The sequence below is a fragment of the Sebastes umbrosus genome, chromosome 1, assembly GCF_015220745.1.
Source record: "Sebastes umbrosus isolate fSebUmb1 chromosome 1, fSebUmb1.pri, whole genome shotgun sequence".
NCBI lineage: Eukaryota > Metazoa > Chordata > Actinopteri > Perciformes > Sebastidae > Sebastes > Sebastes umbrosus.
The window spans coordinates 28,743,297-28,763,174 of record NC_051269.1 but is presented as its reverse complement, the minus strand read 5'-3'; the positions used below and the strand labels follow the sequence as shown (position 1 = coordinate 28,763,174).

General features: G+C 42.4%; 2 protein-coding genes and 1 long non-coding RNA gene across 4 annotated transcripts in view; 1 reads left to right on the top strand and 2 right to left on the bottom strand.

Annotated features, from left to right (window-relative positions):
• esyt1b (extended synaptotagmin-like protein 1b) overlaps positions 1-13,144 on the bottom strand; it is a 22,717-nt gene extending 9,573 nt beyond the window's left edge. Inside the window, exons 1-32 of one of the 2 annotated variants that reach the window (XM_037768646.1) lie at positions 12,334-13,142; positions 10,693-10,734; positions 8,817-8,951; positions 8,646-8,719; positions 8,472-8,544; positions 8,244-8,333; positions 8,010-8,065; positions 7,219-7,339; positions 6,951-7,127; positions 6,641-6,723; positions 6,363-6,411; positions 6,176-6,265; positions 5,992-6,087; positions 5,443-5,514; positions 5,276-5,362; positions 5,025-5,174; positions 4,670-4,783; positions 4,415-4,591; positions 4,208-4,293; positions 4,074-4,122; positions 3,353-3,442; positions 3,171-3,266; positions 3,007-3,078; positions 2,389-2,475; positions 2,117-2,263; positions 1,601-1,707; positions 1,329-1,509; positions 1,055-1,231; positions 869-951; positions 505-553; positions 336-425; positions 52-147 (exon numbers count right to left, since the gene is read on the bottom strand). In XM_037768646.1, the coding sequence (XP_037624574.1) occupies positions 52-147; positions 336-425; positions 505-553; positions 869-951; positions 1,055-1,231; positions 1,329-1,509; positions 1,601-1,707; positions 2,117-2,263; positions 2,389-2,475; positions 3,007-3,078; positions 3,171-3,266; positions 3,353-3,442; positions 4,074-4,122; positions 4,208-4,293; positions 4,415-4,591; positions 4,670-4,783; positions 5,025-5,174; positions 5,276-5,362; positions 5,443-5,514; positions 5,992-6,087; positions 6,176-6,265; positions 6,363-6,411; positions 6,641-6,723; positions 6,951-7,127; positions 7,219-7,339; positions 8,010-8,065; positions 8,244-8,333; positions 8,472-8,544; positions 8,646-8,719; positions 8,817-8,951; positions 10,693-10,734; positions 12,334-12,711 (3,474 nt within the window). In that variant the 5' untranslated portion in view covers positions 12,712-13,142. Of the gene's footprint in view, positions 1-51; positions 148-335; positions 426-504; positions 554-868; positions 952-1,054; positions 1,232-1,328; positions 1,510-1,600; positions 1,708-2,116; positions 2,264-2,388; positions 2,476-3,006; positions 3,079-3,170; positions 3,267-3,352; positions 3,443-4,073; positions 4,123-4,207; positions 4,294-4,414; positions 4,592-4,669; positions 4,784-5,024; positions 5,175-5,275; positions 5,363-5,442; positions 5,515-5,991; positions 6,088-6,175; positions 6,266-6,362; positions 6,412-6,640; positions 6,724-6,950; positions 7,128-7,218; positions 7,340-8,009; positions 8,066-8,243; positions 8,334-8,471; positions 8,545-8,645; positions 8,720-8,816; positions 8,952-10,692; positions 10,735-12,333 lie in introns of both variants that reach the window. The other variant, XM_037768653.1, reaches the window with a different exon arrangement.
• On the top strand, positions 8,971-17,394 carry LOC119487633. Its single transcript, XR_005206747.1, has 3 exons — positions 8,971-9,596; positions 15,822-15,879; positions 17,261-17,394. It is a non-coding gene; the product is annotated as an uncharacterized LOC119487633 (long non-coding RNA).
• On the bottom strand, positions 14,557-19,878 carry zc3h10 (zinc finger CCCH-type containing 10). Its single transcript, XM_037768666.1, has 3 exons — positions 19,629-19,878; positions 17,228-18,467; positions 14,557-15,536 (listed from the first exon to the last, which is right to left on the bottom strand). The coding sequence occupies exons 2-3, from the start codon at positions 18,404-18,406 to the stop codon at positions 15,024-15,026; spliced, it is 1,692 nt and encodes a 563-aa protein (XP_037624594.1). The 5' UTR covers positions 18,407-18,467; positions 19,629-19,878; the 3' UTR covers positions 14,557-15,023.

The following is a 19,878-nucleotide window of genomic DNA, read 5'->3' as shown; positions in this document are numbered from 1 at the left end:
GACAGCACACTCATGATAGTGTTTTTCAGTACCAAATTACAAGGGACTCACAGGCAGAGAGTGTGCTCTGTCCACATAAACAAAGAGCAGGGCTGCAGAGGGAACGGCCTTGTTCTTGTAAGACTGGAGAGACTGCAGCTCCATCACCTGCAGCAGAGTATCAAATGAAAAATACATTACGGTGACTCAGCACTGATGTGCAGGGTGAACTGGGCAGGGTATCATATCTGGAATAGCACAGATGTGGGACGAATAGGCAATACAAATGATGAAGATTATAAACATTTGCATGAATAAAAGAAAAAACATAAACAAATGAAAGTAATTGCACTAACCTGGTCCAGGGTGTCATTATGGGACACTGCTGGTACCCACTCCAGAATCAGGCGGACACGTCCAGACTTCACGTCATCCAGGGTGTACCACTGAAACAGAGATGTAGAATTAAAGCCTATGACAACACCGCAGCAATAACTGAGATACAGTGAGGCATGCAATACTGACCTGGTCTGTGTACTGGGAACGGATGATGTCTGCCACACTGATTTTGTATCTGTATTAACACAGAATAGCACAAGTTAAACGCATGATCCGGGAAAATGAAGCCAGACCCTTAAAATGCCCTAAAATATTAAATTATCAATATGTTCTAATGCTGTGAAAAGTTTGCTTCCATAGGTAATGTTAGTAAACACGGAAAAATAAAACTAGGATGAAGTGAAAAACACCAAATGCTGACTTTTCCATAAATCAAACCATACGGTAATATACCTGTAATTTATTTTTATGGTGAAATAACTACAGTTTGGGTCTGTACACATGTTGACCTGCTGAATATAGTCCAACAACTAGAAAACCTCCACATTACCTGCCCAGGAAGTCATCTGAGTCCATGTCTTTGTCATACAGCTCTAGTTGCACCTCCTGTCCTGACTGAGGCCTGAGCACCACCTGAGACAACACACAACAGTTAAATGAATATAAATGAGGTGGTTAACGTGAAGTATTATCATCTTTATTAGTAAATCAGACTGCCCAGTTATTTCATACACACCTCATACATCTCATTCCAGACCGGGTTGAGATTCTCCTTGATCACATTACTCTTAAACGCCACATCTCCGACACTGATCTTGGCATAGGGGTCACTCTTGCCCTTCACCATACCGCCCATCTTGTTATCTTTGGCAACCAGACTCTGAGCCTCCAGCAGGATGATTCTCAGCAACCCCTACAGGATTTAATTTTCATATATATATATTAAATTTGATTGTGTCACACCTTGTTGCATGTATCTGCTCCTGTAGATCACTATTTTGTGACGTTACCTCACTGGCAAAGCTGAGGTCTGGGGAAGTGTGAGGAGGCTGTGCTACTGCGGGGCTCGGTGATTCTTCCACCTTCTCTTCAGTCGCATCAGCTTCCGCCGTTTCTTCTACGACAACATCCTCATGTGAGGTCACTGAAGAGGCTATAGTCTCCACAGGAGGAGCGTCCACTGAGCTTGACCTAAATATACAAAGAGTAGCGATAAAAAAAATGTAAGTGATCAAAGGACACACAGAAAGTAAGGACAGACTTTTTGAATTAACTACCTCACCTCAACACTGTGTCTATCTCTTGTTTTCGCGGAGCGGGGGAAGGGTCTGACACTGAAGTGACCTTAGCCTTATCAGTGGCGGCCGGACATTTGCTGGGAATCAGCATCTGCAGTTGAGTCCATATTATTATTATCAGCTTTGTACCAGTCCCGATTGTAAATACTAATATCAGTAGAAGTACAAAATAACTGCCTCAAAAGCCTCACGACAAAGAAACAAATGATACAGAGACTGAGACATACAGATAAGAAAGAAACAGAAAGAGATATTATACAAAGTTATACCGAGTGAAAGAAATATAGATACAGACAAAGATATTATTAAAGAGATATTACAGTTACACAAAGAGAGTAAGATATATAGGCAGAGAAAGAAGCACAAAAAATGACGAAGAGATTAGAGACAGAGAAAGGGCCATATAGTGAAAGTGATAAAGAGATAGAGAAAAATAAACTTAAAGGACATATACTAAATATTTAGAATAAGACAAATAGAGAAAATGACAGGGCAACCACCTTGAGTTCAGCCCTCAGAAGAACCTGACTCTCAGGTGAGGCTCCGTCCAAATTGAACCACTGGTCCAGCACCAGCTCTGGTTCAGAGAGCAGCTCTCTGATGGGAACCACCAGGGAACCAATGGGCAATGTCCAGCTGTGGGAGAGCTGGAGTGACACAATACAGGGTGTTAAGCATAGGTAGTATTTACAGTACACTGTATATCAGAGATCACACTGTTAGCATCTGCGTTCACACTCTTTCTGTTCCACGTTGATTATGCACTGCGTACCTTAGCAACAAGAATCTCTTTTCTGGGGTCTCGAACCAGGAAGCAGAATGCCTCGTTCCACTGAGGTGATGTGGTACGATCACACACCTTCAGAGATGAAAGAGTCAGTCAATATTTCTGACAGATATCAGGTCACTCTTACAATATTACAATCAGAGCTATGGAAAATACATTAAAACATAGTGTGATGGAATTTTCCATCAATTCCTCTCTTATTGGTAGAAAGGTCAGAGTGTTTGTCAGAGTGTCCCTCTGTTGACATTATTGGGTTGGAGTCCTGTCTAGAGGAGCCACCGTTATCTGTACAGCTGTGCCTGTAGTGGAGACCGTAGAGCCAGTCGCTAGGACAACCAGGGTCAGAGATGCCAGAGGAACGGAGTAAGTCAAAACATGATAAGGGGTAAGACACTGAGCACCGGGGAGGAAGGGCAGAGTTGTGAGGCCTTCACGCAGAGAGCATCTATTGTGGAGACCTGACAATTCTCCTTGATCAAGCTTCAATAAACCTTCTTTTGTAAGACATCATCAGCTCCGGACCTCTTCCTTCCAAAGTTAACTTGTGTATCAATTATTCCATCACACATAGTACTACCAATTCTAAACTGAATGAGGTCTTACTGTAGTTTTGCGGGACATTTCTCCAAGGGTAACCTCTGCTCCCACTTTTGGATCTTTGCCACTCTTCTTAACCTGTAGAGAGACAAACAGGAAATAACAATAGAAGCATATGTATTCTAAACCATAACTGCACATCCTGACATCATCAGTAGAAAAGGACTCACTGGTAAGCCATCTGCTTGCTCCATAAAGACAAACAGTAGGGCTGCTGAGGGGACTGCCTTGTTCTGGTAGCTCTGCCTGGAATAGAACTGAAGGACCTGAAGATGCAGGAAAGAACTAGTGAGTATGGATCAATCTTACCAGCAACGCTCCATTAACTCATGACTTTTTTGGGAATACAAACCTGGTCCACTCTGTCTGACTCGGAGGACGTCGGAACCCATTCCAGTATCAGGTGAACTCGACCAGACTTCACATCACTGAGAGTGTACCACTGAGAGAAGAATTGGAATCATTTAAACAGGATCTGTGCTATATGTTACGGATATATTTTGAGAGGGTAAAGGGTCTAATCAAAGTGAGTTGGAGCCCTGTGCACCCACATGAGTTAGACCTAATCTATGGCGAGCTTTTACTGCATTCACATGAAATCAGGCAGACAGTGGACGGACAACACATTCTGGACGGCACGGGAAAAATAAACATACAGTACATACAGACAAAACATGCATGACGATATGTTGCTATGGCGATGTCGTATTGTTTACAAAGAATGGAATAAAGTATATTATACAATTATTTTGTGTTTATTATTATATGTAATTATTCTAGTAAAGCATGTAGCTATAAAATGCAGCTTTCTCTTAATATTAAAAAATGTTCTCCTTGTGTGAGGGAGCTAGGTAACATCCGTTTGTATATTCAGGAGAACATTTTTAATATTTTAACTTTGGACAGCAATGCCGTCTACCGTTACCGTTGCCAGTATTCTCTGCCAGCCTCACTTAAGTTTACGGTCTTGTTCTAGTCCACTAAAATGATATCCGGTTTTCCGTCTGCCTGATTCCATGTGAATGCAGCATTATTCTGACCACACTCTTTGTGTTTGTCGAGGAACATCCCACCTGATCAGTGTACTGGGAATCGATGATGTCCTTCAGACTGATCTTCAGCCTGTACGTCGGGATATGTGAGATTAGAATGTAGCTTTAAATCCATTCAATTTATTTCATAATTGAATTATCTATAGCTACTTTACCTGCCCATGAAATCATCCTTCATGTCCATGTCTTTATCAAACACCTCCACATACAGGTCCTGGCCAGGCAGATTGGTGAGAATCACCTGAGGTGGGTGAAAAAACAATTATACAGCAGACATTTATAAATACATGCAAACTTCAGACACTTCTATTAATTTCACAACAAAACTGTGTTCTTTCAATAAATAACCTTGTGTTATTTACCTCGTACATCTCATTCCAGGTGGGGTTGAGATTAGTCTTGATAACCTGACTTGTGAATGTTTCGCCCCCGATGTTAATCTTGACGTAGGGGTCACTCTTGCCTTTTACCATGCCCCCCATCATGTTATCTTTGGGAACAAGGTTCTGCCCCGCCAATAGGTGAATTCTGAGCAGTCCCTAAAAAAGATTACAAACACATTAGAGAACGAAAACACAATCCTAAATCAAAATCATGACTGCGCTGTCCTCCATTACCTCTGTGGCAAAGCTAGAATGAGCGGAGGTCTGCTGGGGCAGCTGTTTGGACATCCCAGCCTCCAAATTAGATGACACATCAGATTGAATACGGTCCTCATCCAACCACAGGACCTATGTTACAATAGAGAAGAGAAGAGACAGAAAGAATCTGAATAAAATGTGACTAAAAACCTAGAATCTGGTCCCATTTAATCTCAGTTGAGACGCCGTTATACATATGAAAAAAAAATTTGGTCAAAATCCAATTTTTGATTGTATTTATTAAGAATAACCTCCCACATTGTGCTTGTTTGTTTTATTTTCAGCGTATTTTTTGGTGCAGGACTAGTGAGTGGGTCTTGTTGCCATTTACCCTGAGGACTGAGTTGATATAGATGCGACTGGCAGATCCAGAGTTGTCCAACTGGAACCACTGGTCCAGGGAAAGGTTAGAATTGGACAGCAGGCGGGACAACGGGATGGTCAGACTGCCCAACGTCTGCACACGGTCAGCGTCCTTCACCTGGTTCATTTAACATGAAGGAAAGCAAAAATAAGACCATAGAAAATTTGGCTTTCAAACACAAAGTTCAGTGCAGAGAAGCTAATCTCATGAGCCGTCACCTGAATGTCTATGTCCTGCTTGCGAGGATCCTGGATGAAGAAGGTAAAAGCTTCCTCCCACTGTGGATTAATGGTTGTGTAACAAGTCTAAAGGCAAGAATAAATAAGTATGTATATTAATGAAGCACAATCTACAGAATTATAACTGACTTTCCCAGTAGATATACCTTGCTCTCTCTAGTGATGTCCTGCACAGACAACTGCACCATGGGGTTGGGCTCTTTATTCCCCTTCTTCATCTAAAAGACACACAGTTACAGACAAAGTAAGGCATGTGAACAATGGCATTCTGTAACCAAGAGAGCAGGAGCAATAAATAGACTTTTATCTACCACCCTGACAACACGAGGCTGATGTGAATAATAGGGTTAACATAGCAACGGCACGAATAACCACATGGCATGTCACAATCAGGAAGTATGAATGTGCATCGAAAGAAACCACAAAAACTGAATTTCATTCCAAAGATTCAGTTACTGCTGTTCCCTTTTGTGTGTGATATGACACAGCAGGAAATGTGTGTTTAACAGCCGTGGATAAAGTTAGCCTCACTGGTCCGCGCTGTAACGGAGGACACAGGGTTAAAGGCCGAGGCAACAACTTTGTGGAATGTCAAGACAGGTGGCGGACGCAGCTTTGCCCCAGTTTAACCACACAGGAAGCAGCTCTGAGCTGAGCACGAGCGTGAGCAGAGAGGGTGGAGAGATTTGACTCACAGGAAGCGCCTCAGCCTTGTCCAGATACACAACCAAGATGGCTGAAGAAGGTGGATCAGCAGTCTTGCTGGTGACACTTTCGTTCCTCTTTAGGACCTGGAGGGAGAATTGCAAACATGTGATTCTATCTAGAGTGTATAGGGTAGATTTTTGTAATGCATCAGTGGAAATGAGTGACTCAAACCTGCTCTAGGCGATCAGTGCTAGGCAGCAAGGCCAACCACTCCAGTCTGAAATGAACCCGTCCTGATGTAGTTTCTTTCAACGGCAACCACTGGGAAGACAGACACAGGCATGCACTCACAATCAAAAGATTAAAAAAAATACTTATACAAACTGTGACTAAAACGATAACAGCTTTTTATACTTACATTATCCACAACTATGGATTTCTTCACAATGCCCAAATCCAATTTGGCCCTAAACGGAGGAGGAGTGTAAGACAGAATTCAATTAAAGAAGAAAATGTATTTCTGAAAATAAAAGGATCATAGCATAGAAAGTAGATGCTGTAACTTTCCAAATGCTTAAAAAAAAAAAAAAAAAAGGTAGTATACTTTTTCCTAACTGGCTAGGAATGGTGACAGATGAAAGGTGAGAATGCGAGATTCAATGTAGGCACACAAGAGACATGAATATGCATATGTACCTGCCCAGGAAATCATCCTGGTCTGTGTCTTTGTCATATACCTCCACCTCCAACTCTTGACCTGGCACTTCATGGACTATAACCTGATGTACCAGACACACACAAGGACATGAAGACTGACAGAGGGATTTGTATGGAAGCTGGCTTCATGCCACCATGAATGAAAATGAACATTCCCAGCGCTGCAACAGTCTAATCCCTCAGATACAGAACAAAGTGAAATGACATATGATTGAGTCTCTGGACACTTGTGCAATGACGACACACATTTCAAGCTTGCCGTAAAAAAACTCTCCATTCTTCTTCTTACCTCGTAAATCTCTTCCCACTTGGGAGAGTGTGTGTTGTCAACGTGTTTGGAGGTGAAGGTCTGAGGGCCGACCCTCAGTATGGCGTAAGGGTCAGACAAGCCAGCCATGACCCCTTTCACGTAGTTGTCCTTGGCAGCTAGGTTCTGTGCCTCCAATAGGTGGATGCGTACCACACCCTAAGAAAGAAAAAAGAGGGGCCAAGATGTAATATACTGGTGTTGACTATAATAGTATCCCTTTATGTGTAGGTGCATATTGAGGCTTTACCCTGGGCAGAGGAGAGCGTAGTTGGGCCACATGCAGGCCTGGAACCAGGGGGACAACCAGGCGGTTGGGCAGCACCAAGAAGGAGGCAATGGCATCCATGATCATGCTGTCAGACATGACACTGAGACAAAGAAACAGCATTTTAATGGAAATGTACTGCTGTATTGCCTATATCATTTATTTATTTACTCTATGTACTGTATAATAAAACCAACACATTAAAGGTACAGTATGTAGGATTTTGCAGCATCTTGTGGTGTGGTTGCAGATTGCAACCAACTGAGAACCCTTCCACTCACTCCTCCCTTTCAAAGACTGCGGTAACGTGAGCCGCCGAGTGCAAAATCGTGGTAACGGCGTTCACCTCGCTCAGAGGCCACCCTTACCAAAATAATAACACTACTTTATGAGCAACAGGATGTCAGACGGCGGCTGGCGGTACCACAGTTTTGCACTCTGCAGCTCACGTTACCACAGTTTCACAAGCGTGTCGGAGAACTACAGTGGCCTTTAGGTAAGCTAAAAAAAAGGCTCTGAAACTCGGAAACGTGGCAGACTCTGTGAAGAGGATCTGCTCTCTATGTAGATATGAAGGGCTCATTCTAAGCTCGAAGCATTCAATTCTTATTTTCAGGTGATTTTACACTAATGTAACATAGTTATGAATATTATATTCCATTTCTGCTAATAGATCCCTGAAATGTTCCACACTGTTCCTTTAATGAAATATTATAAGGTCGTGGCTATTACTAACTTGTAACCCAAAGAAAGGCCATTTCAGCATGACTCACTTCAGTCCAGGGATGTCCAACAAATTAGTCATTCCAGTCCAATTGATGTCTAGTTTCTGGGAAGAGATAAGAGAGAGGAATTTGCTGTATTCAGCAAATCAATCAGGATTGATGTGAAATCAATAGCACGAAAAGCATACGAGGCTCTACTGAGATACATGATGGTAACAGGAGGAATGGGGGTTGAGAGGCTACGAGAAAAGGGCAAATAGAGGTGAATGCAGAAGGACGTACAGGCCGCTGGATGAAAAACATGGTGACTGCACCCACTATGGGCACGTCTCCAATCAGAGGCTCCAGAATCACCCGCATCATCCCGTGTAGCTGAGGACAGAGAAGCAGAACTTGTGAAAACCATGGCTTACAGAATGGCACATTGTTTATTTCAGCTATCCCTTAAGACAGGCAACATCTTTGTATTAATGACATGCTACTCTGTAATTCAGTGAAACGACAACAAACCTGTATTCCTTTGACTCCAGCTTTGCAGAAGTATCTCTTCACCTCGACGTCGATCTCTACGTTGCCAACATAGCTGAGGATACGAGAACAAAAATGTCATCTACGATAATGCCTTCTCAAAGCTGTAATACAGAGGTGCCTCGCAAATTCAAAGAGCAATAGATAAACATTCACCTGATATACAGATCTAACAGGACTTGTCCTTTGTCATTCTCAGTGTGTGCCTTGATCCCTACAACCTTCATGGCCTGCAGCAAACAGAGAGCATATTTTCAGCACAATAAAAACATTTGTGTGAATCTTTACAGCGGTGTCGTATTAAAGTTAAGCTATCAATAGCGTCACCTTGTCTCCAAAATCCACTTTGGTGAAGTTGAGGGTTTGGAGGTGGTTGCTCGAGCCTCGGATAGACGGAGCGATGGTTTCCACCAGCAGCTTCTCGAGGTACTGGCCGACAAAGGGCCACACCTGCTGCAGCACCTGGGCAGACCAACAACGGCATGGTTACAAACTGCTTTTATTAGTAAGACATGTAAGTTATGCACATATTTATATTTGGTAAAATTGTTCATGTTGGTATGATATATTGCATGAGTTCTGATATTATTTAAGTTTGTACCATAGTTTTCATATAGTTAGAATAGCGACCATGTAGGATTATGTTGTTTACCATTTTCTTGTTATAAAGTGTCGTAACGTAGTTTTTCAGTGTGCATAACCAAAAAAAATAAAGTTTTTAGAAGATGCTGTGAAGTCTGCGTAGGTGTGGATTGTAACAAGTTTTTGCACGTGTTAAATATAGCGATAGTGTGATAACATTTATTAACGTATATTTTTAAACATCCAGTCGGTAGTGTAACGGGTGTGACGCCCCTCCCCGTCTTGGAGGTTGCTTGGCCAACCTCAGCAGGCAGTTGGGTGACAAGGGAGGGTCGACAGCCTGATTGGGATCACCTGGACCTTCCACACTATAAAAGCTGCTCCATGTGCTCACTGTCTCTCTCTCTTCCTACAGCCACATCCACCTGGCAGCACCTTCAACTCCCTTTTTGTCACATTCCCTGAGCCAGTATGTGACAAGGGGCGAGTGCCGGGTGAACTTGGATGGAAATCACCTGCTGTGAGGTAATTGATTCTAACAAAAACTCTCATTAAAGTTCTCCCTTCCTCCTGTGAGTACATTGGGTCTTCACAAAAAGGACTGAAATGAATTGCAACACGAATCAAATCAGAGATACCTTGCAGACTAAGTGGCCTAGGAACTTGGAGCATGGTAAAATGGCCACTACAAGACACAAAACATAATAAACAACGTCCATCCCTGCAACCAGAGACTACTTCTTTAAGAAAATGTTGTCATTTTAGCCACATAGTCACAAAACGATCCATCAAATGCCTTGGCTTCCATGTGCAACATCTGAGGAATGACAGAAACAGCTGTTGCGCAGTTGAGTCTCCTCAGCTGTTAGTCGTCTACTTTGAGTCCTTGCATTTATCACAGTGAACCTTGTGCTGTACGAAATGTTAATGTTGCTACATAAACTCTTAATTCCTTCAGGGAAAGAACAAAAAGCAGAGGCTGTGCTTGTTTGTGTGCTTGTGTAACTGTAAAAAAAACCCACTGCTGGTTTCAGTCTGGCATTAGTGGAGAGTGAGTCATCAGCTGCCTGCTCCTGGGAGGGATGCAGCGAGGGAATCTGCTGACCTCCCCCTCCAGTAACCAGTCTCAAATCTCTGCTTTGTCTGGCTCTCTGACGCTTGAATCTCGTGGTCTTGTTATTATGAGTGATTTTATTACTGTATGTCTATGTTAGAGGCTCTAGTTTCTCTGGGCTACAGAAGCCAAGGGGGTGGGTGAGGGACAATGGCTGCAGTTTTATATAGTTTGGGGGGACTGGGCAGCTCCTCCTCCTTCCTGTGAGCTCTAGCCTGTAATGAAATGGAAATGTTGAGAGGGTTGCCTGGCACTGGGCCTGCTCTCTGCAGTACAGACACAGTGGCTACACTAATGGGGGGAGTGGCCTTTTCTGCAAACAGCAGCAGTGCTACCATCTATCAGCTAGCACCAGCTAGCATACTCCTCAAAGTGTCAATCAACACAACAGCTGAACAGACAGGGGTGTGTTTGCTGTGGGCTTATTAAAACGGGAAACACTAGCGTCTCTGTGTTACGTAAACAGTGAAAAGACTAAGCGAAAAAAGGAAAGCACTGATGTTTTACCTTGTTCAGCCATTCAACCTTCTCAACATCTGGAAAGCTGACCTGAAGGAAAGAAAGACAATGAGGGTAAACACTTAAATTATGCATAGGACCTGATAAACACACAACAGGATCATTACAATAATTTAACAATGTAAGTGCGTGGCATGTCTTCTCCATTTATTGATTAATCGTAAAGAAAATCCATGCCATTTGTTATGCACACTGGAGAGCAATATGGAGATGCCCTTTTTGGAATAATTCAATGGAGGAATATAATGCATGCTGCCACTCAATGAAACAAGTATCCACAGGAACCTCATCTGGGTGTGGCCAGATGTTCTGAGACAAAATATGAACACGTAGGTTTCAGCATTTCCATTTTGTGAAAACATGCTCTCAAGACGTATAATATGCAAATCAAGACTAATATCCTGCATGCACATTTGCCACAACACAATTGCACCAAGGATTGGTGTTGTTGCAATGCACTCAGAATTATGCTTTCAAACAAGTTTAGTCTAGAAATAAAAACACAGCCAATTTGGCAACTGTATGCACTGCATATAGCTGAAAGGGGACTTCTGCACATCTGGCTGCATGCATGTTTCATTTAGGATCTATACTTCATCTGCAACATTAGGAAAAGCCGTGCTTGTTTGTTTGCCTACCAGTAGTTTAAAACATTACATCTCCCCTACAAATTAAAAAAAATACCACTCATTTGTGAGAGAAATGTTTTCATAAATACAATGACTGCTATATTTGACTTCAGGACATCTCTGACGACATACATGCTACAAACATTTTTACTATATGAAGTCCCTAGGAGTGTATGATTCAACTTTTTCCCATGGTCTAGTGTTAAAAAGGTTAACCCCAAAACGCCCTTCTTTTTTGTTTAATTTTTCTTTTTTTCTAAATGTAATGTTTTTATTATTATGATTTATTTTTTATCTTATTTCACATGAAAAGCACTATTTGTGTGTTCTATAATTTCATTTTAAAAAGTGGAAAAGTTGGTTCACTTCATATTTGTATATAATTAAGTATGTTTATGTAATTGTCTGAGTAAAACCAAATAAAGGAAAAACAAAAAGAAAAAGGTTAACAAAAATCGCAATAAATCGTAATATTGAATCGCAATACTAAGAAGTAGAATGGCAATACTTAAAAAAACGCAATACATATCGAATCCACACCCAAGTATCCTTATAGTATGGAATGAGGAGATAGGTGTATATCATCCCAGCCCTCATGAGGAAATGATTTATGGGAAAGAAACACAATTAGATCAAATTATAAGTGCTACCAGTCATGACAGCTAAAAACAGAGTAAAGGCTGTGATTATAGGGTGGTTTACTGGGAACAGCCTGTATACATCCCTGTTTCCTTGTTTTTATTTTCTAATCTTTAATGTTTTTATGTTTTTATAACTGTTTTAATGATGTCTTAATGTTCTTGAATGTTTATATAAAGCACTTTGAATTGTCCTGTTGCTGAAATGTGCTCTACAAATAAAGCTGCCTTGCCTTGCCTCTGATTTTAGGGTCCACTGCAGCTACGTTTTGTCTTATTTACATAACGTGGGGTTACTTTAGGTCAACTTTGGGTCCATTAAGGACAGTGAAGAAGCTGGTGTATGAGGACAGTTTTCTTACCCACGCAGGGAGGTCTCTCTTGCTTTTGGACACCTTCATGGAAGTGTACTCCTCCTCGTTGTTGAGCAGCTGCATGGCTGACCTCAGTCTGGTCTCCTTGGCTTCTCGGGCGTGTTTCCATCCCGTGTAGACCATCATCCCGAACACCAGCAGGCTGGTGCTGACCCGGTAGTAGCCGGCCAGGTACACGGGCAGCAAGGCGCCCAGACATTTCCCAAACGTCCAGAGAACCGCGACCGCGCTGATCCCTTGTTTGGGTTTGGGACCCTGCGTCTCCGCCAAAGTCTCCGCCGCACTCAGCGCCTTCTTCTCGGCGTCGCCTGAGCTCGACACCTCGGCGCCCTTGGCTTCACTCGGCTCTGACTTGTCGCTTTGCATACTGCTATATCCTCTAGAAACTAATACTAATACTAATAATAATAAGCTACCATTTGATACAATGTGTTCAGCTGAAGCGTTCTGAAGGACTTAACGGTTAAGTTACTCTAACGTTCCATTTCTAACGTTCCATTGCGAACTTCTTCTTCTCGAACTGACCGCTGCCTTAACCGTTACATTAGCTAGTTGACCGTTCGTCCGTCTTTTGCAGTTTTACCGACTAAACACGGGTCCAGAAGAAGTGGCAGAGCAGTTCTGCCCCTCACCCAGTCCCGTTAGAGGATGAAAACACGCCCACTGTGGTCTGAAACAAAAAAAAACGCATCTTTGACTCTTTCGCTGCTGCGGCAAAACTCAGTCATCAAATCAGCTTGTAATTATTAGCGTTATTACTGCGTTACAGCGTCAAAAAGCGAGACTTTACACGGGATTATTCATACGTACTGCTACCTGTCAGAGGAAGCAGAATATATATACAATACTTCCTGTCACATCTTTAACCAAGCAGCACCCCTTTTCATCTCTTTCTGTTGCTCCAGGTTATTTTAAAGGTCCCATATTATGCTCATTTTCATTCAAGTCATTAATAGCTTTTTTCCTTGGAGTACTGCAATTTCCTATTCAAATGTCTGCAAAACAAAAAAAATAAACCCAAGTTAAAGGTCCCATATCGTGCTCATTTTCAGGTTCATACTTGTATTTTGTTTCTGCTAGAACATGTTTACATACTTTAAAGTTCAAAAAACACATATTTCCTCATCCTGTCTGTCTGAATATACCTGTATTCACGCTCTGTCTGAAACGCTCCGTTTTAGCGCATTTCAACAGAATTGTGTTGCTGGCCAACAGCTTGGGTCTATGTTTACTTCCTGTCAGCTGATGTCATTCACATCCACTGCAACAGGAAATAAACAGGGACACATTAAGAATGTTTATGTTTAACACTGAAATTGTCTAAATATTGTATATTTGTGACATCACAAATGGACAGAAATCCTAACGGCTTGTTTCAAACGCACAAATTCTGAGGAAAACACGCCCACTGTGGTCTGAAACGAAAAAAACGCATCTTTGACCCTTTCGCTGCTGCAGCAAAACAGTCATCCAATTAGCTAGTAATTACCGTTATTACTGCGGCATTACGCTAAAGAAAAGTGCGATTTTCCCACTGAATTATTAAAAATGTAAGTTTCACTGTCTATTAAAACATATACTGTTACCTGTCAGACGAAACAGAATATATATATATATACACACAATACTGCTTCCTGTCACATCTTTAACCAAGCAGCACCTCTGTTCCAGTCTTTCTGCTGCTCTAGTTTATTTTAAAGGTCACATATCGTGATCATTTCCAGGTTCACGTTTGTATTTTGGGTTTCTACTAGAACATGGTTACATACTTTAATGTTAAAAAAAACACATTATTTTTCCTCATCCTGTCTGTCTGAACATACCTGTATTCACGCTGTCTGAAACGCTCCGTTTTAGAGCATTTCAACGGAATTGCGTTGCAAGGCAACAGCTTGGGTCCATGTTTACCTTTGTTCAATTCTTTCTGCTGCTCCAGTTTATTTTAAAAACAGCAGACTGGACATTCTCCTCAATCCCCTACATCCTGTGTGACCGCACCAACCCGGGGCATAATTCCTATGGTGCACCACCACCACCACCACCACATACTCCACTTGTTTGAAGAGCCACACGGATATGAGGCTACTGAAGAAGCAGGTGGTATTATATTCAAGTTTACACAATGCGACTCCACCCAAACAACTCAAGCAATGGAATGTAAACATGAGCATGACTTGTTCCTGTGTGACCTGAGCTGATAAAAGTGTGAACTGAAGCTGTAAACAAAGTGACAGATAATACAAGATTGATTGTTGAGCGCCTGTTATTCTTTTTTTTTTTTATGTGCAAAGTACCAAAGTTAATTTACACCAGAGCAATCCACAAAAGTAGAAACACAAACTGCTTCCAAAGTCTTCATGTCCACACAAGGACGGCACAGCAGTGTTCAAACAATATGGATGACCTCACATATTTTCAGTTTGTTGCCATTTTTGGTGCCTGTGAAAAGATTCCTTTGGTGCACAAACTGTTCACAGGTCAGTCAGTCAGTCTGTAAAAATGTCTTTGTAATGTTGCCACAGAACACAGTGAGGAAGTCTTTATCCTGCCCTCTGGTGGAGGAATACAAGCATCTTTATACTTCAGTGTTCTGTCATCAGTTGATCAGCTATGTTAAAAATCACAGTTAAGGATGCTACATTCTGACGTGTGGGTACAACAGTCCAACATTTAGCCAGTTAGTGAGGCAGAGTGGTGATCCTCATGCTTTGACTCACAATGGGGTACGCGACCATCGTGCTGGTGGCGTGACTCATGGTGATGCCCGGCATCGGCTGCGTAATGGACACTGCCACCGGTGCCACAGATACAGACACCGGTGCCATAGAAACAGGTGGCGCCATCCCTTGGGCAATGGTCTGTACGAGGGCAGCTGAGAGGGGGGTGATCTCGGGGTTGAGGTGAGGCAGAGGGGCTGTAGGCGGGGCAGCGTTAGTCGGGGGCGCTGAAGGGGCGCCGGTAGGCGCTACCAGGTCTTGCTGGATGACGGGCCGAGGCTGCAGTCCGGCGCTGCTCAGGGTGGTGTGAGTCTGAGCGATGCTGTGATTGTAGGAACTTATTGCACCCACGGGGGGCACGAGAATCTGCTCGGTGGGTGCAGGAGTGGAAGACAGCGTCATCACCTTGGCCTGAGTTCGGAACTGGGCGTTCTGATCCAGAAGAACCTCATTTGTAGCGATGAGGTTTGAAACCTGAGAAACACAAGAGACATGGATTAGAAAATGACTGGCTCCATTAAAGTCCACCGCCAGAAACTCTGGTTTTGTGTTTGGCAGAAACAAAGTTATTATAAAATTTGACTTTTTATTCTTATAAACATTATAGTTAAGACAAAAAGAAAATTGTTTTTAGGAAGCCGTCATTTCTTAGTATGTCAACCAGCTACTGTAATTACAGCTTTTGCAGTGTGTCTTACGATGATACAGAATGTCTTTTCCTTTTTTAATGTTGTTTGAATATATTCATTGTTGTTTTAGTCAGGCTGCTGTTGAGGAAAAATCCTTCAAAGTCGGCCGCTCCTTGAATTTAAAGCAGGTATGACATATCTCTGCTTCTTAAGGGTCATTAGTTCATTTATTACAGCATTGATCTCTCATGCTGCCATCTTTTATCATAAACTCTCAAACTACTACTTTAAACTTTGTTTTATCTGTAATAACCTTAACTTTCCTACAATCCTCAAAACCACTGATTGGTCCATATTAAACTTTTACATCTTGTTATTGAAGAATGATGATAATTTCCCATTAGTACAGTCTAGCTATCATTCTGAAATTGATAGACAGGTCAGGACCCAACACCAGGCAACAACTAAATCAACATTCCTAAGTTGTCTAATGCTGTTAAAGATTGGTTTAAACATGTTATGTTTCTGAACACAGTAGGCAAAGAAACATATTCATGATCAGGTGACAAACTCATTTTTAACTCTTCCACTATGTGAATTTACCTAAATACCTCGGGTTGCCAAAACTTTTAACTGTACTTTTAACTAGGGTTGCTACTAAAGATTAGTTTCATTATTGATTATAGATGTGTATGCATAGTTTTTTCTCAATTAATTATTGTCTATAAAATGTCCAAAAGCCAACAATATTTAGTTTACTATCATACAAGCCAAGGAAAAGCAGCAAAACCTCACATTTGACAGGCTGGAACCATCATTTTTACTTGGAAAAATGACTCAAAGGATTACCAAAATAGTTTCGATTGACTCATCGTTTCAGCTGTACTTCAAACTTCCAGCCCTAATAGCAAGTTGTTTGTTCAGTTGGTCTTTCCATTTCATCCATCCAAGATATTTGCATGATACGCTGGTCTTCAGATGCTGTGGTAACTTTAGATGAACAGTCTTGTGTTTGATGACAATGATTTGCTTTGTTAAAATCTCCACTTGCAGCCATCAAAGGAACTTTACTTTGCCTGTGATCTGGCAGTGAGATATAATGAAACTGTGAGTCCTTGTGACTAAAACTTAATTTGACACTATAATAGAATATGATCCTTTCACATGACACTATCACATGAAAGGATCATATCAATTCATTCAGCACAGGAAGCGTACGAAGTAAACAAGTAAATATTCGACAATATAATGCAATCCGATACAATTCTACCTTTGTTGAGCTTATAAAATTAAATTTTGTAAAGACTTTGACATTATACGGTCAAAGGTGGCTGTTATTTTGCACACCATTTTATCTGGTATTAGTTGTAAAAACAAAAACAAATCATATAGCATAACAAATATGTTTAGATTTGACTGAAATATAAGTGAGGCCTACCTGCCGTGTATAATTTCATACAATCATTTGTCAGAGGTCCAAAACAGTTTGATTTAAGTTCCAAATAATGTTTGTTTGTAACCATTTCTCATTCTAACCTGCTTCTTCAACTCTTCAACTCTCTTCCTCAGCAGTGAGTTCTCCTCCTCCAGGAACCTGTACTCCAGAGGACGAGGCGGCAAGGTGGCTTGAACTCCCAGCTCGTAGTGAGCACCTCCTCCACTCACATCGAAGCGCAGCCCCTCCAGCCGCCGCCTCTTCAACTGTAGAGCATTGTGGTCCATAGAGGCCTCCAGGGAGCTGGGATCAAACAGCCCACTTTCAAGCACAGGGTCATACACTGAGCATGGGACCCTGTCGTAACGCCGTGGCCCTGCAGAACTTATAGACAGACAGGTGCTCATGCCCCCTCCACCTACCCCCCCAATTCCTGTGATACCTGGATCTCTGCAACCGCCCAGGCTGGGGCAACCCATCCCCATCCCCATCCCCATTCCCATCCCCATCCCTATCATATTACTTCCACCTCCACCTCCCACAAGTCCTTGCATTCCTCCACAGGCACCTCCTCCTCCACCACCTATCCCTCCCCCAGCATTCACCATTCCACTGGCACCTGGCCCTATAACACCACCCACTCCAACCCTGGAAGGCTCATATTCAAAGTCTTTTTTGACATGGCGAAATTTACACTTATTGCCCCTCTGGCACTCTCCCTTCAGGAAGTCTCTGCAGATGGGGACTTCCCCGCGGCTATGTGGGAGATCCATGGGAGACAGGCCCAGCCGTGCAGCAACTTTCCCTCTTAGTCTGAGGGGCAGCTCTCCTGTTTTCTTGTAATAGTCCTCATCCTCTTTCGATCCATGGACAAAGCGGCAGTTGGAGCGCATACACTCCTTGTTCTGGTGGTCATGGCAGAAGATGAATTCATTCTTTTGCACTCCCAAGTCTGGCACCTCATTAAAGTCTGGGTGTCTGAAGCGGCAGCGCTTTCCTCTCTTGCAGACATTGCGTATGAAGTCCCTGCAGACGCCGTCAAACGGCACCCCTGCACCTTGCCCCCCACCTCCGCCGTTCCCACAGCCGTTGCCATTTCCGAGCGCCCCTCCTCCCCCCATGCTCCCCGAGCCAGAGACGTTGCCTCCGAAACTTCCTCCTGAGCCTCCTCTGCCCTCCGCAGAGCTACCTGCCAAACCAGACCCGGGTCCTCCTTCCTCGCCCAGACCACCACCACTCCCACCGCCACCTGACAGGTAGGAGCTGTCCCGGTCAGGCATGGCGCTTGGCCCAGCTCGAGGAGAAAACAGCACTCATGTGTGTGAGGGGGGCGGACGTGACCTGCCAAACATTCACATACATAGGTAAAGAAGTCATTAATAGCTTTTTTTCCTTGGAGTACTGCAATTTCCTATTCAAATATCTGCAAGACAAAAACCCAAGTTAAAGGTCCCATGTTATGCTCATTTTCAGGTTCATACTTGTATTTTGTGTTTCTACTAGAACATGTTTACATGCTGTAATGTTAAAAAAAAAAACTTCATTTTCCTCATACTGTCAGCCTAAATATACCTGTATTCACCCTCTGTCTGAAAAGCTCCATTTTAGCGCATTTTGACGGAATTGCAACAGAATTGCATTGCTAGGCAACAGCTTGGGTCCATGTGTACTTCCTGTCAGCTGATGACATTCACATACACTGCAACCAGAAAATAAACTGGGACGCATTTAGAATGTTTACATTTAAAATTGTGTCAAGGTTCTAAATATTGTATATTTGTGACATCACGAATGGGCAGAAATCCTGACAGCTTGTTTCAAATGCAGAGTTTCTGAATACGGGCTGTGTGTATTTCCCTGTGGATTGAGTGTTTTGATACTTTCACAATATTTATATAGGACTTAAGCCTGCTTTATAATAAAAAAACATGAAAATCTCACTTTTTTTTATAATATGGGACCTTTAAGTTAAGATATTCCTTTATTAGTCCCGCAGTGGGGAAATTTGCTGTGTACAGCAGCAAAGGGGATAGTGCAAAAACAAGATGCATCAGCTAACACAGTAAAAAAAGAGCTAAACAAAGTGTAACAAAATATGAACCATTTAAATAGAAGGAAGTATAAAAATAGGAGCAGTAGGGCTTGAACAGTATTGACTATAAAAAGACTATTAACAAAATTGGAGATTGGAGAATAGGGAAGATACCGGAGTGGATAGTTCAACTGGATATAGGTAGCCAAGGCTGAAATATTAACACGTGACTAAAGCTGGTAAATAACAGCTGGGCCTAGCTCTGTTATTGTTGTTGACACTGGTTTTGGCACAAATAACGAAAAATGCATTCACATCATACAAAGCTAAATTGAATACATGCAGGTGAATAAAGCACTCTGTGGTGTCATGTACCTGCACAGGTAAGCCTAAGGCTACCCATTTAAGGCTGTTATTAGGTAGCGAAAGCTGCTATCTAGCTTCCTGGCTAAATGCTACTGTTGTCTTACCAGATATAAACAAGAAGAAGGATCCAGAGAATAGCAGAGGGACTCCCCACACAGAGACGCCCTGCTCGGATTCACTGAGATGTGTACTGCTGTCTCTGCTAACAACAGAAACCAGGCTTGTGTGTGTTTTTAATGGTAATTCCTCGAGGCCCCTGCTGCTGTTTACCAAATCTCTCGATGCAGCTTCTTCTTCTTTGTTGGAGTTTTATGACGGATGTCAAACTTTATGGTGCATTACCGCCACCAGCTG

Excerpts from the sequence above, each read along its gene's own strand:
- zc3h10 (XM_037768666.1), bottom strand. The coding sequence starts at position 18,406 with ATGCCTGACCGGGACAGCTCCTACCTGTCAGGTGGCGGTGGGAGTGGT. Across the intron at positions 15,537-17,227 it reads TTGAAGAGTTGAAGAAGCAG|GTTTCAAACCTCATCGCTAC; the intron begins GTTAGAATGAGA and ends TGTGTTTCTCAG.